Here is a 20,449-nt window from a genome sequence, read left to right as displayed (position 1 = left end):
TTGGTGCAGATTAGACACCAGACACCCTTTCTTCCTCTCCATTGATTCTTGAATTTCTGTGCTTGCTTACCTCGCAGTGCCACCCTAGTGGATGCCTTATTGATCTCTGTATGCAGATGGGTATTATAATGGTGCTAAAGCAGACCTGGAATAATTTCATGGAACTTGGCTACCCGTAAGTACCTTCCGTCTGTGGCTGAGAGGCAGCATTGTCATTATCGGCTTTTCTGGGCGTGGCAATAAGATAAGCAATGCAGACTGGGCGGCTAAGCCAGGGTGCATGCATACCTGAGGATAAGTGTCTACACTCAGGTAGTCAAAGACATTCATGAAAATAATAAACATTGGCTCGTTTGGAAGACTTAGTACAAGTCATGTGAACAAAAGTGAATATTTTTTCAGAAGATTAGGCCTCTAAATATTGGATACTTGCATGTATCCGCTTTAAATGATATCTCTGACCCCTTTAGCTCCAGCATTACAAGTCTCTACTAATATTAACTAGATTTCTACTCCCTGATCCCAGCAATAAATCAAGGATGGCAATTTTTTTAACTACCTTAAGTTCAGACTGTACAGAAAAGACCCTTACAGAAAAGAGACAAGTTTAGGGGTTCAGAAAAGAGACCAGAGTATTTCTAAGGCAGCATATCTTAACCAGGAAAAAGATAACCTCCTGATAATAGTTTATGTTGATGACAGTGGTCCAAAACATGCATCACCTGTGTAAGGATAACCTTGAAGTCTGCTGTGTTTGCTCAGCTCTGGTCAGTTAAGTTTGAAAGGAACATAAAAGAGCAACACTTCTATTTCTCCTTTAACTCCACATCTGCTGATTTCACTGCTAGTTCAGTATCTCTGTAGAGAGCTCCACGTGCCAGGGAGGATCACTGGGGCAGAAAAATGAGCTGGGACTTGGTTCACTTTGAAAAGTCATCTGTCTCTTAGCTCCCTATCAGAACCACTCTTGGTAATTTTCTAAAAATAAATCTAGTAGAAGAGAACACTCACTCCAAATGTTTTTTGTTTGTTTGTTTTTTTATTCAGTGAGAGGGGAGGCAGAGACAGATTACCACATAAGCCCTGACCGGGATCCACCTGGCAAGGCCACTAGGGAGCAATGCTCTTCCCATGGGGCACTGTTCCAATGCTCAGCAACCAGGCTCTTCTTAGTGCCTGAGGCGGAGGCTATGAACCCTCAGCACCCAGGGCCAACTCACTCCAATTGAGCCATGGCTGTGGGAGAGGAAGAGAGAGAGAGAGAGAGAGAAGCAAGAGGGGAGGAGGGGTGAAAAAGCAGATGGGCACTTCTCCTGTGTGCCTCACTGGGAATTGAACCTGGGACATCCACACGCCGGGCCCATGCTCTTGTCACTAAGCCAATTGTTCAATACCTCTGTTTTCTATAAAACTTTTTAAAAATAAAACATATAATTAAAACTTTAGAAGCATTATATTCTACTTTAAAGTAAAAACCATAATTTATCAAAAACATTATGGACATTAAGGGACCTATATTTTATCTTCTAGTAATGTGGACATAGAACAGAACTGTGGAGTGGGCACAGTTTGTGTTACCCATCCCCTTATTTCCTTTATTTTCCATTTGTTTAGGGTTTTTTGTTTGTTATTGTTTTGGGGGGGGGTTGGCATGTCCACTCCCAGAAACCCTTTAACCTTTTCCTTATCCCCTACAGCACACCCCACCCCCATTCCTCAGCCCTGTCCCATAGCATAAGATGCGCTCCCATGGGCTGCTAAGGATTAATGCTCTGACCTCCCCAGGGTGAGATGCATTTTATTGGGAGTCAGAACCCCTGTCGAGCTCAAGCCCAGAGCAGACAAGTCTGGTGGTGACACTGCAAGCTTCCACGTGCCAAGAGAGAGAGCATTTTGTGGGATTGCAGATTCTCTAGCACCCCGTCCCCCTCAGTCCGACTACACGGGTCAGCACCCATGTGGTGCGACTGCTCATGGGTCCTATGTTAGCCAGCTGAGCCAAATCTTCCTTTTCTCAGATATCTGGCTGTTCCTTTTCTACTGGGGGTTTGGGTTATAGATGTTCTCAGTCCTTTCTCCAATCCGCATAGGCAACACTGAACATGAGACAGTGTCGTGAATAATTAAAATCAGTTCCTCAATCACTCTGTACTCACATGACGTATAGCTTCCCTTGTTATTTTCTTCCTCATCCACGGCTCTAAATTCCCTAGGCAGCCTGACCTCACTTTGTTTGTTTTTTCTCTTTGTTTTTTAAACTATGAGTCCGTATTCAGATCCTCCTATTTCTTATGCCTCGAGTCTTATGAACAGTTACTTTTTTTTTGTTTTTTTAACTGATCTCATCGTGCAGGTTAATTCAGAATTGGTGGACTAGAAGGAAAGTGCGACAGGAACACGGGGCCGAAAGGAAGATACGTTTCCCACAATGGGAAAAGGACTACAACCTGCAGCCCATGAATGCCTACGGACTCTTTGATGAGTACTTAGAAATGAGTATGGACACATTCTACTCTATCCTTTTATCCTTTATCATTTTTCATATACATGCAAATTCTAGCTCTCTAGCTACATGCAACTGAACATAAAGCAGTTAGGCCATCAGTGTGTGGCGATTCTTGAGCCAAACATAGAGGAAGGAGTGTCTTGCTTGAAGAAAGTGAGTCCACAGGGATGGTGCCCAAAGCCTTCTTTAGTCACATCCAACTTGTCATGATCTTGTGTCCTGTCTGGTGTAATAAATCACCAGAGGACAAAAATGAGTTGGAAAACTTGATGAAACAAAAAAAAAAAAAGGAGTTCTCACTCGTGGTATAATCAATTCACTGAGCAGAGATCTCCTGAGCCATTCATGTACAGGCAGACACTGTGCTTGGCGCTTAGAGATAAGAGAAGGAATAAAGCCGAGTCCCACTTTTCCAGGCGTGCACAGGCTAGAGGGGGAAGCCAGGGAGACAAAGAATACATAGAATAAGCTGTCATAAGATGCTGCAGTATGAATCAGTAGGGGGCGTAATGGGGACAGTCGTTTCTCCTGGAGGTGTTGGCAGGAAGCCAGGATGGCTGAAGCTATGCTACACTTTAATTTAAGAAACCAGATGTCTTTATAATCAAAGCCAAGCTATTTACCTAACATGCAACGAAGAGTATGCTAGCAGATGACCTGGGTTCATATCTCAGACCTGTCCCTTATTAACTATGAAACCTTGGGCAATTACTTAATCCCTCTTTATCTTAATTTCCTCATTTCTAAAGTGAAGATAATAAGACTATTTCACAGGGTCTCTGTGTGGATTACATGAGCTAATGCATAGACAGGGTTTAGGACAATGCCCGGCTCCTAGCATGCCCTTGGCACATGTGACCTTATAATGATTATTTTCTTAATCTTATCTCCTGGGAGAGAAAAGCTAACAAAATCCCTTTGCATAATTATTGAGTGTATATTTTTTTTAAATCATGTTCTAGCTTTGTAACATTGGGGCGGAAGTTAGGGGTAGGTGTGGGCCAGGTGTATTACTTCTGAAGAAAGCAATTCTTTCTGGGGAACCTGAAAATTAAAAGAGCAGTAGAATCGATGTTTAATATTTCTTAGATTGCTATGCCCAGGGGTCCCCAAACTTTTTACACAGGGGGCCAGTTCACTGTCCCTCAGACCGTTGGGGGGCCGCCACATACAGTGCTCCTCTCACTGACCACCAGTGAAAGAGGTGCCCCTTTCCGGAAGTGCGGCGGGAGCTGTATAAATGGTTTCAGGGGGCCACATGCGGCCCGCGGGCCGTAGTTTGGGGATGCCTGTGATGTTTTCAGAATTTCACTTATCAAATGGCAGAGCAATAGAACTTGGAGAAGAAATCAATGTGGTCATTAATAATAAAACTTAATAGAGAGAATTCATTAAGAGAAATGATCACTTTGAGGCTTCTTCATGGATGCCTCTCCCATAAAGAAGAAAATGAACCAATAATGTTGGTATATTGAGTGCTTGCAAAGAAGCTTTTATGTGGCTAGAACTGGAGTGCTCCAAATACTGTGCCATCTTTGCAACAAGAAACAAGTCTCAGTGAATTCTAACTACTCACTGCTGTTCTTGCTGCTTTATTTCTTAATGACTTTCTGCTTTGTTATATTTTTTAAATTTACTCATGGATATATAATATATAGTGAGAAAAGTATATAGATCATGTGTACAGATCAATGAATTTTCACACAAATGAAACCAGTCTGTGTAGGAGAGGGGTTACCAACTACTGCCCATAGGCCAAATCCAGTCCCCTGCCTGTTTTTGTAAATAACATTTTATCAGCACACAGAAACACAGATTTATTTACATATTATCTGTAGTTGCTTTTGCATTACAGCAGCAGAGCTGAGTTGTTTTGAGGGAGACTGTACGGCCTGAATAGCCGGAAATATCTACTGTCTGGCTCTTTACAGGAAATGTTTGCCATCCTGTGAGCTAGATCCAGGAACAGAATATTGCCTGTATCAAAGAGGCTCTTTCCTCTCCTCTCCCAGTCGTAACACCCTCCCTAACCACTTTCCTGATTTCTAACACCATATATTAATTTTGCCTGTTTTTGATCTCCATGTATGTGGAGTTGTACAATACTCTTTTGTAAATGACTTTTTTCATTTAATATCATGTTTCTTAGATTCTTCCATGTTGTTACAGGGAACAACTGTTCATTGCTGTATAGTATTCTAGAATGTGTCTGGAGCAGAATGATAAAAGAGGCACAGTTTGTCTTTGATACCCGCTCCCACATCTCCTTCAGTCATACTTTTTTGCATTTTCACTCCCAGATACTCCCCAACTGTGTCCTCTGCCCTCCAAAGAACACCCTCACCCCCACCAACCAATCCCTCAACCATCCCATATCATGTACATCTGAACATTGCTCAAGGTTCATGTACTAGATAGATGCATTTTAACAGAAATCAAAAGACTATTGAGTTGAGGTTAAAGAAAAAAAACAGAAAAGTTTACCTGTGGGAGTGCAGGCATCAGTGTGCCAATAGACAAACTATTTTGTGAGTTTACAGATCTTCTAGGCTCCTGAAAATAGGAATTCACTATTATTTATCCATTTATTCTGCTGATAATAGATAGATGGATTGTTTCTAGGAGGGGTCTCTTACAAATCACAGAACTGTAACATTTCTGTATGTGTGCTTTGGTTAATATAAGTACAGATTTCTGAAGGGAACTTATATAGGAGTATAGTTACTAGGTCATAGATATGCATTTGTGGATGATGTTCAGCAGACACTTGCAAAGTTTTCAAAAGTGGGTTGTATCCATTTACACTCCAACCAGCAGTATAAGAGCTTCAGTTATGCCACATACTAACTAAAACTTGTTAGTGTCATTCTTCTGAAAACTTTAGCCATTCTGGTTGATATGTGGCAGTATCTCATCATAGTTTTAATTTGAAATGTCATGGCAATTAATAATGCTGAGCACCTTTCCATATGCTTATGGTCTTTTGAATATCCTTGTTTGTGAATTCCCCTTCAAACCAATATTTTGTTGTTGTTTTTTTCTTGGTGATTTATAAAATCATATCTGTATGTGTGTGTGTGTTTGTGGGGGTAAATAAAATATTCTTTCCTGGTTGGTGGCTTGACTTTTTACCCTCTTGACGATATAGTTTAATGGACAGAAGTTTCAACTTAATGCTTCTTAAAAATGTTCTATATAACTTTTAGGATCAGGTATCTAATTTATACAAAAATCTTACCAAAGAATTGGTTGGGATTGAGTTGAACCCCTAGATCAGTGGTTCTCAACCTGTGGGTCGCGACCCCCATGGGGTCGCGACCCACAGGTTGAGAACCACTGCCCTAGATCAACTTGGGGAGAATTTAGGGCTTTTTTTAATCTATGAAAATGATATATCTCTGCATTTATTTCTTTTCACATTTTTCAGAGCAATTTTTATGGATTTTAATATACAGATTTTGTACAATTTTGATTAGATTTATCCCTAGGCGCTTTATTAATTTTAGTGCAATTGCAAACTATATTATTTGAAAATAATGACAAATTTACTTTTTCCTTTCTAATTGGATGCCTTTTATTTTTTTCCTGTGTGATTGCTGTGGATAGGACTTCAAATACTATGTTGGGTAAAAGCAGTGTGTCATTTGTGGAGCTTGTTGGATGGCGCTCTGGTATGGTCTTAAAGGCAGCCACGAGGTGTGTTGGATTTTGAGCCTCTTGGATTTTGAGCCTCTTGGGAGGGGCTCTTAAAGGCAGCCACTGTTGTGTTGGGCTTGGGATTTCTTGGTAGAAGGGACAAACTTATCTGCAGTTGGTTGCTACTTGTGCTGAGTTTGAAGGTGCTAGGAGAAGCTATGCTGTGAATCAAGGTCATCTTCCACTTGTACCATGCTTGGGACCCTTTGCTGGGCACTACGATGTGAGCTGAGGCCAGCCAGAACTTTTGCTGGACTTGTGGCTGTTCAGTTGAACCTATGTTTCAGGCCAAGACTTACCAGGCTTGGGGCCACCTGACAGAAGTTACAATGCAAGTTGAGACTGGTGATCATTTGTACTGGGTTTGGGGACACTTAACAAGAGCTATGAGGCATGCTGAGGCTGGCTGCTGCTTGTGGAGTTTGTAGACCTTTAAGAAATTAGGCGAAAGTATGAAGCATGAGCCGCGGCAGGGCCCTTGTTTGGAGGAGCCACTGGAAGAGACTCAGATGGGCAAGCAAGTTGGGTGAGGTGAATGGTGTGAGCCAGGCTAACAGAGCATGTATTTGGCACCGGCCAGCACGAGGCCAGCTGAGTGGGAGAAGAGCTCAACAAAAGAACAATAGTGCTTCTATTCCAGGAAAGGAGATGCCCCAACCCCTTCCCCTCCAGCTCTTGCTCTAAAGTTAGTCAATTTACTTAGTCCCCTTATGTCCCTGATGCTTTTGAGCTGCTGCTCTGTAGTAAGCTAAGTGCAAGAGAGTTTGTGAGTCTGTTCATGGGCCCTTTAAGAGGAGCAACTGGGGCCCTGGCCGGTTGGCTCATTAGTAGAGCATCAGCCCAGCCTGTGGAGTGCCGGGTTCGATTCCTGGTCAGAGCACACAGGAGAAGCCACCATCTGCTCCTCCACCCCTTCCCCTTCTCTCTCACTCTTCTTACTTTCCTGCAACCATGGTTCAATTTGAGCAAGTTGGCCCTGGCACTAAGGGTGGTTCCATGGCCTTGCCTTAGGGGCTGATATAGCTTGTTGGTGAGCAACAGAGCCATGGCCCCAGATCGGAAGAGCATCTATAGGGGGCTTGCCAGGTGGATCCGTCAGGGGTGCATGTGGAGTCTGTCTCTCTGCCTCCCCTCCTCTAAGTAAAAAAAAGGAAAAAAAAAAAAGAGGAGCAAATGGGTCTCTAGCAGCCCTCTGTCTATATTAGACACAATTCCCACTGGTTTTCACAGCCAGAAGTTATGGGGACTCCTCTTCCCAGTACTTGTACCCTGGTCTGGGGAGCCCAGTGTGGGGCTGGAACTCCTCTTTTCTCATGGGGGACCTCTAGAGCCAAGCTGTCCCTCCCAAATCATAATCCCAACATGATGGGTGTGCGATCCGCCCATTCTGTCTCTACCCCTCCTACTATTGATGTGGCTTCTTCTTTCCATCCTTGGTTAGAGGTCTTCTGTTCAGCTGGTCTTCGGGTGGTTCTCAATGATGGCTGCTTTATAATTGAGTTGTAACTGTGATGTGGGAGGAAGAGAGCACAGAGTTTACCTACTCTGCCATCTTAACCAGAAGCCAACCTCTCATTGAATGTTTTTAAGACTATAATTTTAGAGTTGTTTTGGGTTTAGCACAAAGTTGAGAGGGAGGTAGAGATTCCCATATGTCCCCTACACATGCATAGCCTCCCACACTATCAGGGTCCCTCACCAAAACTGTATGGGGTCTTTTCTGTTGTTTGTTTTTTTGTTTGTTTGTTTGTTTGTTTTACCAAGGATGAACCTATAATAACATAATCACCCAAAGACCACAGTTTACTTCAGGGTTCACTCTTGGTGTTTGACATTCTGTGGGTTTAGACAAATTTATAATGACATCTATCTAGCATTTTTATATCATGCAAAGTACTTTCACTGCTCTAAAAATCTTCTGTATGCATATGATCTAGCAATTACACTTCTGGTTATATACACAAAGAAAATGAAAACAAGATATTGAAGATATATATTCAACTTCCGTGTTTAGTGCAGCATTATTCACAGTGAGAACCAATATATGGAAATAACCAAAGTGTTCATCAACGGATGAATGGATAAAGAAGAAGTAATATGTAATATTATTCAGCTTTGTAAAAGAAGGACATCCTGCCATTTGCAACAACTTGGTTAGACCTTGAGCACATTATGCTAATGAGATAAGTCAGAGAAAGACAAGTTCTGTATGAGATCACTTATATGCCAGTTTTTCCACTATTTTATTTCTTGTCCGTGATCCATCCAGGATTCCACATTGTATTTATTTATTTTTTTAAAGTTTTATTTATTTTTTTTAGAGAGGAGAGGGAGAGACAGAGAGAGAGAAGGGTGGGGGGGAGGAGCTGGAAGCATCAACTCCCATATGTGCCTTGACCAGGCAAGCCCAGGGTTTCGAACCGGCAACCTCAGCATTTCCAGGTCGACGCTTTATCCACTGCACCACCACAGGTCAGGCCCACATTGTATTTAGATGCTGTCATCTCCTTAGTTTTCTCCAGTCTGAGGCAGTTCTTCAGTCTTTCTTTTTCATTATCTTGGCATTATCATGATCTTGACAGAAGATTACTGGTCAATAGTTTTATAAAGGCCCTTCAATTTGAGAGTGTAATATATTCTTGTGATTATGTTGAGGCTATGCATTTTTGGCAAAAGTACCAAGCAATGATTCTGTATCCGCCTTAGCGGATCATCTCGGATATATGATGTCAGTGTGTTCTGTTACTGGTGACACTAACTTTGATCACTTGGTTAAAGTAATGTCTACCGAGTTTCTCCATTATAAAGATACTAATTTAAATCCCTTTGTAATTAATAAATAACATGGGAAAATAATAATATATACAACTATGCTTCTCTCTGCTAATTTTAACATTCTTTAATTGTTCTTGCCTTCAGCAATCATTACCATAATACTTTATCAATATAGAAGGTATTTTTATCATTCCTTCTACATTTATCAACTAAGATTCTACCATAGGGCAGAATGGCCACTTTAACCCCCATTTAGTTATTTATTCAATCACTTACTTAGACCAGTAAGGATGCAGACACTTAGTAATTAGGTTATAATCCAATACCATCATTTTGTTGCAAAAACTGTTCTAGCTTTGGCCACTGGGTTCTCCTTCAAATATGTCCTGTGTCCTATCATTTTTCAAGTACTTCCTTCCTTACTATATGACATCACATAATATTCTGGGCTTAACTCATATTTTCCCTGCCACAGCTCTGCAACCAAACATTTTTCCATGAATATCTGGTCCCTTTACTAGAGAATGGTATTCAGAAAGCAAGAATGGACCCTAGGTATGATCATTGCTTTTAGGGTGCCATTGCTTCCGGAGCCAGGAGTGCCTCTTTTCTCAGGATCTGCCCACCTTTCTGTTCCCTGGGCTTGGCTATTGGGGAGAAATGTGGGTTAAAACAATAACACACTCATATTATTGTCCTTTTGAAAAAAGTCATGGGAAGCCAATACACTGTTTCCTTTTTCTCCCTAGTTCTCCAGTTTGGATTCACAACTATCTTTGTGGCAGCTTTTCCCCTAGCACCACTTCTGGCCTTACTGAATAACATAATTGAAATTCGGCTGGATGCTTACAAATTTGTCACACAATGGAGGCGACCTTTAGCTTCAAGGGCAAAAGACATAGGTAAGTTGGATTTGGATATGTGTTTTAAAAGATATTAACCATCTGGTAGATAGAATATAAACAGCCACCGACTTTAGATTTTTACTTACAGTTTCTATGTAAGTTAACTCAACTAACTCTTACAAAAGAATAATTCTGTTAGCTTTAAATAATACCGGGTAAGACATAAAGCTGCCTATTTTGGATATTGATGATTTCCAGTGCTAGAGAATTTGACTTAAACAGATTCTCAATTAGTTATTTCTGTCTGAAGCCTTTGGAATCTAAAATTTTGACTACCCCTTATTTTCTTTACAAAGTAGATTTTCCATCAGCCTAACTTTGTTTTGCTCTTTCCTAAATGTAAAGATTGAGTGTGGGTGCCTTTGGCTCACAGTGGTCCTTCAGCCTCTATGTGAAATGAACACACATTCCGTGAGCACCTACTCTGTCTGGGTCAGTGTGTCAGGAACGGGGCCAATCAAGATGATCTAGAGGGCCCCTGTCTGTACCTCTAAGGAGCTGATGGCAGATGGCATTGCACATGCTAGACTCATCAGAGGGGGTTGGGCGCCTTATCATTGACCAGAGTTTACTTATGCCTGATCCGGATTGAGTTTTGAAGTCAGGAGCATTGGCACTTTCACCGACACTCCTTCAATGGCAGGTGCATGAAAGTACAAATTCTTAACTCCTGTTTGCAAATGCTAGTATTTGGGAACATGAAAGGACCCTCGGAAAGGACTGTTGAAAATTAGTTACGCCAGTTCATTTTATCCTTATTCCCTCTGCTGCTGTGTGTCTGGAATTAATACACTACTTCTCTTTGAATAGGAATTTGGTATGGAATTCTTGAAGGCATTGGAATTCTCTCTGTTATTACAAATGCATTTGTCATAGCGATAACATCTGACTTTATCCCTCGCTTGGTGTATGCTTATAAGTATGGACCTTGTGCAGGCCAAGGAGAAGCTGGGCAAAAGTAAGTTTGCTCTAAAACCATCATGGAATCCCCATTGCTTAGCCATTGTGTGGTGTTGGACACTCAGACAGAAGCCTCTACAGTGGAGTACAGAGGACACAAACCCAGGACAAGAAGTCCGGAGGTGGGAGAGGTGGAATTATAACACTTTCAGCCAAGGGGGTAGGGGGTCAGACAAGTCAGACAAGTTTTAAATGGAATCCAATGTAAGAGCAACAATTAATCATTTCCCCCAGCCCCTAACCAGTATCGATTCAGAGATGTGTGATGTGGTCTTATTATGTGTGTAGCAGATCAGTAGTACGTGATGTAGTGTATATTTATGCCATTTTTATGCAAAAGGATAGTTGTGTCTTTGTATCTTGACTCAGCAAATTCTACCTGGGAAATATGGAACCTTGTACTGAGTACCTGTGAGGTACTTGATAAATACTGCTCTCAAAAATTAGGGGATCAGAGAACGTGCAGATACTCCAGTACTTTTCACTCTTTTGTATGGTGCATTTTCACCAATGAAATAAAAGTTGGTTTTACATCTCATTTGCATAGTCAAACAACTTTCTTTGACTTGTCATTTGCTTTTCTAATGTTCTTGTTTAATAAAAAAATACCAAATGCTTTTTTTATCACTTCATATTCATTTAGAAATATCCCTGATTTTTGTGAGCAGTATATATGTAAAATAAGTATATTTACATGACCAGTGTACATATTACTGCGGGAAAATTGAGTGACATTGACGCCCCTGGGAGCTCAATTCTGTGACATCACTTCCATGGTTCCCAAAACCAGGGCTCTGTGTTTCTGATCAGAGAAGGCCTTGGCAAAATTGTAACATCATTGCTTTACCCTTGGAAAAAAAGACAGGAAGTTTTAACATATTTTCATGGAAGAAAAGTCCCTTTTTGGCTAATGTCAAAATAACCTATTCAATCTGTGGGATTAATGTGTCTGTTGGTCAGAATGGGGTGTGTGTTGGGATCACTGGGTCTTTTCAATGCCCCAGAAAGCCTTGCCTTCCAGTTTACTAGTCTGAGCCAAACTGATTCATTCTCTATAGCAGTGATTTTCAACCTTTTTCATCTCATGGCATACATAAACTAATTACTAAAATTTGGTAGCACACCAAAAAAAATCTATTTTATTGCCCCTTTGACAAAAAAATAAAAATAGGTATAGTTTTGATTCATTCACACCAGGCAATTATTGTTGTGTTGGCTGTTGTCATTTATTAAATTTGACCATCTAAGGGAAAAGAGGTCAGTGCTTCTGACTACTCAGGTATTGGATGTTTTAAAAATTCATGCAGCACACTGGTTGAAAAATTGCTACTCTAAGGCATAAATGATCAAATGCAATAAAGCTCACAGTTCAGCTATTTGAAGAGGCTTTTATAAAGTTCTTTACTAAAATAACCATGTGGCCATTAAACACTAATTACCTAGCAACTTTAAAAAAGCACACCATCCCATTCTGAGAGCTTTAGAGACGTCTGTTGTACTACCCATGCACTTCTTTCCGGCGGTAACTGCTGTCAACATTCTCGGCTTGCCTTAGCCTAAAAAACACTTAACTGTTTTCAAGCCACTTTCACATATGTTTTGTATCTGATTCTCAAAACAAACCTGGAAGTGAGTCATGCATTTATTCCACTTTCTTTGAAGAGCAGGGATGAAGAGAGTGAAACCAGACTCACAAGGCAGTGTAACTGTTGGAGCCCACTCATAGATACTAAGCCTAGTCTCTAGGCCAGGGGTTCCTAAACTTTTTACACAGGGGGCCAGTTCACTGTCTCTCAGACCGTTGGAGGGCCGGACTATAAAAAAAACTTTGAACAAATCCCTGTGCACACTGCATATATCTTATTTTAAAGTAAAAAAACAAAACGGGAACAAATACAATATTTAAAATAAAGAACAAGTAAATTTAAATCAATAGACTGACCAGTATTTCAATGGGAACTATGCTCCTCTCACTGACCACCAATGAAAGAGGTGCCCCTTCCGAAGTGCAGTGGGGCGGATAAATGGCCTCAGGGGGGCGCATGCGGCCTCCGGGCTGTAGTTTGGGGACCCCTGCTCTAGGCAGTGCTCTCCTTCCTGAAGCACACTGCCCTTGGGGCATTTGCCAATACGTGGTTATCTGGTCATTGGTTCTCAACCTTTTTACACTTGGGGACCAGTGAAAAATGGAATTATTTTGTGGACCACGAAGGCAGAAATCACCTTGAGCATATAAGCAAGTTTGACTAAGATCATTGTGTCTATAATCTTCATACAACATCAGGGTGATTAATTCTTTTGTGAACCAGCATGAAATTTCTGGTAGACCAGTCCACGGACTGATGGTTAAAAAACACTGAGCTCATGTAATAGTGTTAAATCTCAGTGGTTATCTCCATCCTTTCCCTACTCCAAATACAGTGAAACCTGTCTTGATTGGGGGAGAACCAAGAAGTGGAAACATTATGCACAGTTGATAGTTAATTAAAGCTTTAGAATAATAACAACCTATTAGATTTAAGACAGTGCTCATGGTGCTTAAAATTTTATCTGATAGCTTCCTTAACTCAACTTTATTGGGCTCTCTGGGCCTTATACACACACACACACACACACACACACACACACACACACACACACGACATTTCTCTTTGACTTAATAGCCTTCTGTGACTTTTAATTGTTATAGATCTACCTTTTACCTCCTAATTCATTGGTCATTTTTCTTCTCTTTAAGTGGCTGTATTTGTGTATGTTTCTTCATGAAGCTCATATTCTGCCCTGCTAGCCACTCTGCTATCCTTCTCAAGTCTTTTTCTCATTTAGAAATGCTTTAGAAATGACTGAACCCATAAAGGAGCAATACTGTCCAACGTTAGATGTCACAGGCTTTTGGAGTGGTATGTGTGGTCACGGTCAAATCCTACTTAAAATTCAATCTGGCTGTGAAATTGCCATATTTAAATTGACCCTAAATCCAACAAATTTCAACGAAACGAATCACTTTTCTCCAAAACTCCAGGCCACCTCCATGCCTCCTTCGGACCATTGTTTCTGTTTTTGTTGGCTTCTCCACGGATGAGAATTTTACCCATGTGTTCAGGGTGATTCAGTTGACATGACCCTCTTGCCTGTGACAGCATGTGTCATTCATTCCTGTCTGTGCCTTTCAGCCACAACCTCTCCCCTCCCAGAGGTGCCCAGCAAATGAGTCTTCAGTGACACAAAGGGGCAGACATTCTCACTCTGCACCCAGTTCTGTACATAAAAGGAATGCTGTGGTGTGAGGCAATGTTCTCCACACAGTGGCTACCCAAGAATTTTTCAAATGTTTTTATCTTTCATCTTAAGACACTCGTTTCGCCCGCAGACTGCCTGGGCAGATTCTTGGACCCGTGCCCATGATGAGACCGTTCATTGTTTACAAATTGAAGCCACTTCCTCTTTCAGGGTATACAAGAGCCATTTAGAAAAAAAAAAAGAATTAAAATCATCTCTGAGGAGACAGAAATTATGAAATAAATTGAGGATGTATACTATAAAATTGGTTTGTTGATCAGAGTTAAAATCTCAATCAATAAACTAAATATTTGACTTCTAGTCAAAATGGCAGCGTAGGTAAATGCTGTGCTTGCCTCCTTCTACAACCATATCAAGATTACAACTAGATTATAGAATACCAATCATTGAGAACCAAAGAGATCAGTGTAACAGAAGTCCTCTCTCTGACCAAGGACATCAAGAAGAAGTCACGTGGGGCCTGCTATGAGAGGTGGACACCCATCCAGGGCCGGTCTCACCACCATGGGGAGGCGGTTAAGAATATAGAGGGCTATTCAGCTGTGGAGGCTCCCCCCAAGGAGTGAGGTTACCATCCTCACATCTGGCTACCCGGTCCAGGGCACCAGTAGCAGGAAAAAGAGTCCTCATAACATCTGGCTGTGAAAACAACTGGGGATTGTGTCTGAATGAGATGGAGGGCTGCTGGAGTCCCAGGCTTTCCTCCTGAGGGGCCACACACAGACTCACTTGCCAACAAACTCACTCACTCTGGGGTCCAACCACTCAAAAGAACACCAAGGACATAAAGAGAGGAACTGAATTGACTAGCTGCAGGGCTAGGGCTGGAGTGCCAGGGTTTGGGACCGCTCCCTCTGGGGATGGTAAGGCACCAGCGCTCCTTTGTGACCCCTCCCAGCCTAGCTGGAAGGCAGGTGGGCAGCACACCTGAATTCTTCATTAATCTGCTAACACCATTGGCCCCACCCTGGTGATTCCCTGAGACCCCACCCACTGGAGCTCCCAGCTTGAGCTGCTTTCCACCAGCTTTTCCATAGAACCAGCCTGCTTTGGCTTGAACTGCAGACTTTGCAAATATTTATCAAAAGCTAGCAAACCCCAAACAAGCAGCAGCTGGCCTCGGCATGCCCTGTATCACATACTGAGTGGCCCCAAGCCTGGCACAAGTGGTGACCAGTCTCCACTTGCATTGTAACTCCCGTCAGGTGACCTGGTATAAGCTGCAGCCAGGGCTGCCGGAAACACAGCTTCAACGAAGCGGCCACAAAGCTGGCACCAGAGGTAGCTGGCCTTAGCCCACATTGTGGTGCCCACCAAAGGGTCTAAAGCCCGGCCCTAGTGCAGCCGGCCTTGGCTCATAGCACAGTCTTTCCCAAGCTCATCCCAGTCCAGCACAGGCAGCAGCCAACCACAGATGGACCACTCTGTAGCTCTCATCAGGTGTTCCCACGCAGGGGAAGTGGCGACTGACCTTGGCCTGCCCAGATCCCCTCCTAAGAGCCTTTATAACCAACACACAGTGACCAGCTTTGGCCGACACCAGAGGACCATCAAACCAGCTCCAGAATTGCCACACCGAAAGGGTGAGATTTGCTGATCCCAGAGCCCCACTAAAGCTATCCTGCTCTGTAGGGTCAGCCCCTGCACAACAGCTTGTCCACTGTAGTCACAGGCAGCCCTCATAGTCCACCTGAGGGTCAGTCCCACCCACTGACATCCAGCAGTAATCAAGGCTCGACAAGCAAAGAATGGCACACTCAGTACACACAAGAAACACTCCTGAAGCCCCTGGCTCTGGTGAAGATGGAGACAGCACACACTGGGCCTCTCAGGACACCGGCTACCTAAGGCCACCTGCCAAGATGGGAAGACACAGCACATCAGCCTAATACAGGGTGGGGCAAAAGTAGGTTTACAGTTGTGAGTACGTAAAACACAGAGTTTATTCTTGTGTTATCATTTATTAATTATTGTCTTATTTTCCATATGAACAAATGTAAACCTACTTGCGTCTCACCCTGTACATAGAAACAGACACAGGGAGGCTGCCAGAATGAGGAGACAAAGAAACGTGCCTCACATGAAAGAACAGGGCAGAGCTCCAGAAAAAGAACCAAACAAAATGGAGACTGGCAATTTATAAGATGGAGTTCAAATACTGACTAAAAGGATTCCCAATGGGCCCTGGCCGGTTGCTTCAGTGAATAAAGCATTGGCCTGGCATGTGGACATCCCGGGTTTGATCCCCAGTCAGGGCACACAGGAGAAGCGACCACCTGCTTCTCTCCATCTTCCCTTCCCACAGCCAGGGACTCTGTTGGTCCCAGCATCAGCCGCAGGTGCGGAAGATGGCTCAGTTGATTTGAGCACTGACCCCAGATGGGGGTTGCCAGGTGGATCCCGGTTGGGGTGCATATGGGAGTCTGTCTCATTATCCCCTCTCCTCTCACTTAAAAAAAAAAAAAAAAGATTTGAATGTAAAGCCTGAAACGATTAAAAAAAAAACTCCTAGAAGAAAACATAGGCACTAAACACTGACTTTGCTCTTAGTAATGTCTTTTCGAATACATCTTTTTGGGCAAGGGAAACAAACAAACAAAAATTAACAAATGGTACTACATGAAACTAAGAGTTTTTGCACAGCCAAGGAAACCATCAACCAAACAAAAAGCCTACTGAATGGAAGAAGATATTTGCCAATAATATATCCAATAATGGGTTATAGAAACAAATATATAAGGAACTCATACATTAACACCGAAAACACAATCTTTTTAAAAAATAGGCAGACTACCTAAATCAGCGGTTCTCAACCTGTGGGTCACGACCCTGGCGGGGGTGGAACAACCAAAACACAGGGGTCGCCTAAAGCCATCGGAAATACATATTTTATTTAAAAATGTATTGTATAATAAATATGCATTTTCCAATGGCTTTAGGCAACCCCTGTATTTTGGTCGTTCAACCCCCGCCGGGGTCGCGACCCACAGGTTGAGAACCGCTGACCTAAATAGACATTTTTCCAAAGAGGACATACAGATATGGCCAACAGACATGAAAAGATGCTCATCATCACTAATCATCAGGGAAATGCAAATTGAAACCACAATGAATTATCACCTCACACCTGTCAGAATGCCTATCATCAACAAATCAGCAAACAACAAGTGATGGTGATGATGTGAAGGGAATCTTCATGCACTGTTAGTGGTCTCATATGTTGGTGCAGCCACTTTGGAAAACAGTATGGAGGCTCTTCAAAAAATTAAAAATAGAACTACCATATCACCTGGAAATTCTGAATATTTATCCAAAGAAATACAGAAAACTAATTCAAAAAGATATATGCACTGCCCCCCATGATCACTGCAGCAGTATTTACCACAGGTGATATAAAACAACCTAAGAATTCATCAACAGACAGATCAATAAAGCAGATGTGGTACATACATACAAGGGAATGTTAGCCATAAAAAGAATGAATCCAAGCCATTTGTAAAAACAAAGAGGGACCTACAAAGTATTATGCCGAGTGAAATAAGTCAGATAGAGAAAGACAAGTATCACATGATTTCACTTACATGTTGGATCTAAAAAACAAAACAAACAAAACAGAAACAAACTCATAGATACAGAGAAAAAAATTGATGGTTAAAAGATGGGAGTGGAATTGGGGGTAAGTGTGAAAAGATGAAGTGATTAAGAAATACAAATTTCCAGTTATAAAGACAGTCACAGCACCCTGCTGGTTGGATCAGCGGTAGAGCGTCAGCTTGGCATGTGGAAGTTCTAGGTTCTATTCCCGGCCAGGGCACACAGGAGAAGCGACCATCTGCTTCTCCACCCCTCCCCCTCTCCTTTCTGTCTCTCTCTTCCCCTCCCACAGCCAAGGCTCCATGGGAACAAAGTTGGCCTGGGCGCTGAGGATGGTTCCATGGCCTCCGCCTCAGGCACTAAAATGACTCCGGTAGCAACGGAGTAACGCCTCAGATGGGCCGAGCATCACCCCCTGGTGGGCATGCCAGGTGGATCCCAGTTGGGCACATGTGAGAATCTGTGTGTCTGCCCCCCCTTCAAAAACAAAACAAACACACAAAAAAACATTAAGACAGTCACAATGATGTATGGTGTCAGATAAGAACTAGAATTATTGGGGTGATCATAAGTTATATAAATGTTAATCACTATGTCATATACCTGAAATTAATATAATATTGTATTTCAACTGTAATTTAAGTATTAAAAACAAAGTAAAGACCCTGGCTGCTTGGCTCAGTGGCAGAGTGTTGACCCGGAGTGTGGATGTTTCAGGTTTGATTCCCGGTCAGGGCACACAGGAGAAGTGACCATCTGTTTCTCCACAACCCCACACTTCTCTCTCTCTCCCTCTCTCCCTCTCTCCCCTTCTTCTACTCCTGAAGTCATGGCTCAATTGGAGTAAGGTGGACCCAGGCACTGAGGATGGCTCCATGGCCTCTGCTTCAGGTGCTAAGAAGAGCTAGGTTGCTGAGCAACAGAGCAATGCCCCAGGTGGGCAGAGCATTGCCCCCTAGTGGACTTTCCAGGTGGATCTTGGTCAGCACACATGCGGGAGTCTGTCTCCCATCCTCTCACTGAATTAAAAAAATAAATAAAATTAAAAATTTTTGTAGACATCATAACCAGTATGATTCTCCACCACCACCACCCACTGAACGTAATAAATGAATTACTTTGTTATCAGACATGGAGTTTTGGAACATTCTGTAAGGAAATACACATTTTGAAGAATTATTATGAGGTACATTCCTGATTTAATGATATAGATTAAAACTGATTTTCCTGTAGAAATAGTGATATTAAAAGGAGTTAGAGAATTGACCAAGAATAAAATATACAAATTTTCACAGAATGAAGCACAATATTTTACTTAATGAACACTAAGTAATGTATTTATACTAACTCTAAATCAACTAGAAAACACCAAAACCAATTGCAATGTCATATTTTAAAAAGTAAATCTTACTCTACAGAAGTCTTATCTTCCTTTTTCATAATATCTGACAATTTTATTGCAACAAATCAGAAGTGCATTTTCTTCTATCCTCACCTCATTAACCTAATTTTGCTATATAAATTAATGTATCTATAAATTAGTTATTTATTATCTATAAAGCCTGTTTGACTTTAAATGCACAAACTTGATCTTATTTCCCCCTTTTTCTTTTAAAGATTTTATTTATTGATTTTACAGAGAGAGGCATGGGGGGAATGAGAAATAGTTGCTTCACTCTAGCTGTTCATTGGTTGCTTGTCATAGGTGTCTTGACCAGGCAAGCCCAGGGTTTTGAACCAGCTACTTCAGCACTCCAGGTCAGCACTCTATCCACTGCACCACCATGGGCCAGACCCTTTTTCACCCTTTGGTTCTCTCTTTATGCTATTTGAGTCACAATGTCTAAAACCTAAATGGCAAATTTAGTAGCAAAATTCAAAGACACTCTACAGTGAGTTTGATCTGGAATTTCTAAATTCAAAAGTCAACTTCTGGTTCTGTTCTTTCCCTTGAAACTGATTATAATGATGTTTCCCAATGATCCTATGAGGTGGGGACTTTTTTCACTTAGAGAAGTTACATTATTTTCCAAGATTACATGTCTAAAAAGCAGTAGAGCTACAGTTTGACGCCAAAGCCCAAGTATTTAGTATTATAACATACTGATACCCCCACACACACACTGGTACAGAATGAAAGCTGTGTTCTCAAGAACCTTATAATCCCTGGAGGTCCAAGCAATATTTTATACCTGGTCCATTTTTGAGACTTTGATAGAACCTCTGTCACTTTAGTTTGCCTCCAGTTAAATCAATGTTACTGGATTCCTACACTGGACAAGACTGTCCTAACTCCAAGGATACAAAGATATCCAGGATACCTGTTCTACTTTAAAAAAAAATACAGTCCAAAAGAGAAGACATACTCGTATGCAGCCAACTCTAGTACAAGCTGTATGGCAACTGTGAAGTAAGTATAGTGGCACCATAAGGAAAAAGGAATGAGTCTTCTGATTGAGGAAATGAGGACATCTTCCCAGAAGGTGTGGTTCAGCTGGTAACTGAAGGATGAGCACTACTTTTACCTTTAAAGAAATGAGCAGAGGCATGAAAGAATTTGCTATATGCAGGGAACATAGTCTAGTATGACTGTAGCATGAGATATGAGTTGAGGGGGAACCATATTTACATCAGTTATATTCAGGGCATTATGAGAGAGAATACATATTTATTAATGAAGTGATGTGTTTATATGTGCATATCATCTTTCTGT

General features: G+C 41.8%; 1 protein-coding gene across 3 annotated transcripts in view; it reads left to right on the top strand.

Annotated features, from left to right (window-relative positions):
• The window catches only part of ANO4 (anoctamin 4), a 401,034-nt gene that overhangs the window by 363,886 nt on the left and 16,699 nt on the right, over nucleotides 1-20,449 (top strand). For all 3 annotated transcript variants that reach the window (XM_066356852.1, XM_066356843.1, XM_066356858.1), the window contains 4 exons: nucleotides 78-175; nucleotides 2,354-2,496; nucleotides 9,727-9,879; nucleotides 10,693-10,840. In XM_066356852.1, the coding sequence (XP_066212949.1) occupies nucleotides 78-175; nucleotides 2,354-2,496; nucleotides 9,727-9,879; nucleotides 10,693-10,840 (542 nt within the window). The remainder of the gene's footprint in view (nucleotides 1-77; nucleotides 176-2,353; nucleotides 2,497-9,726; nucleotides 9,880-10,692; nucleotides 10,841-20,449) is intronic.

Source organism: Saccopteryx leptura, chromosome 1 (assembly GCF_036850995.1).
Source record: "Saccopteryx leptura isolate mSacLep1 chromosome 1, mSacLep1_pri_phased_curated, whole genome shotgun sequence".
Lineage (NCBI taxonomy): Eukaryota > Metazoa > Chordata > Mammalia > Chiroptera > Emballonuridae > Saccopteryx > Saccopteryx leptura.
Note: the sequence above shows the minus strand (reverse complement) of the source record. Positions and strands in the feature narration are given on the sequence as shown.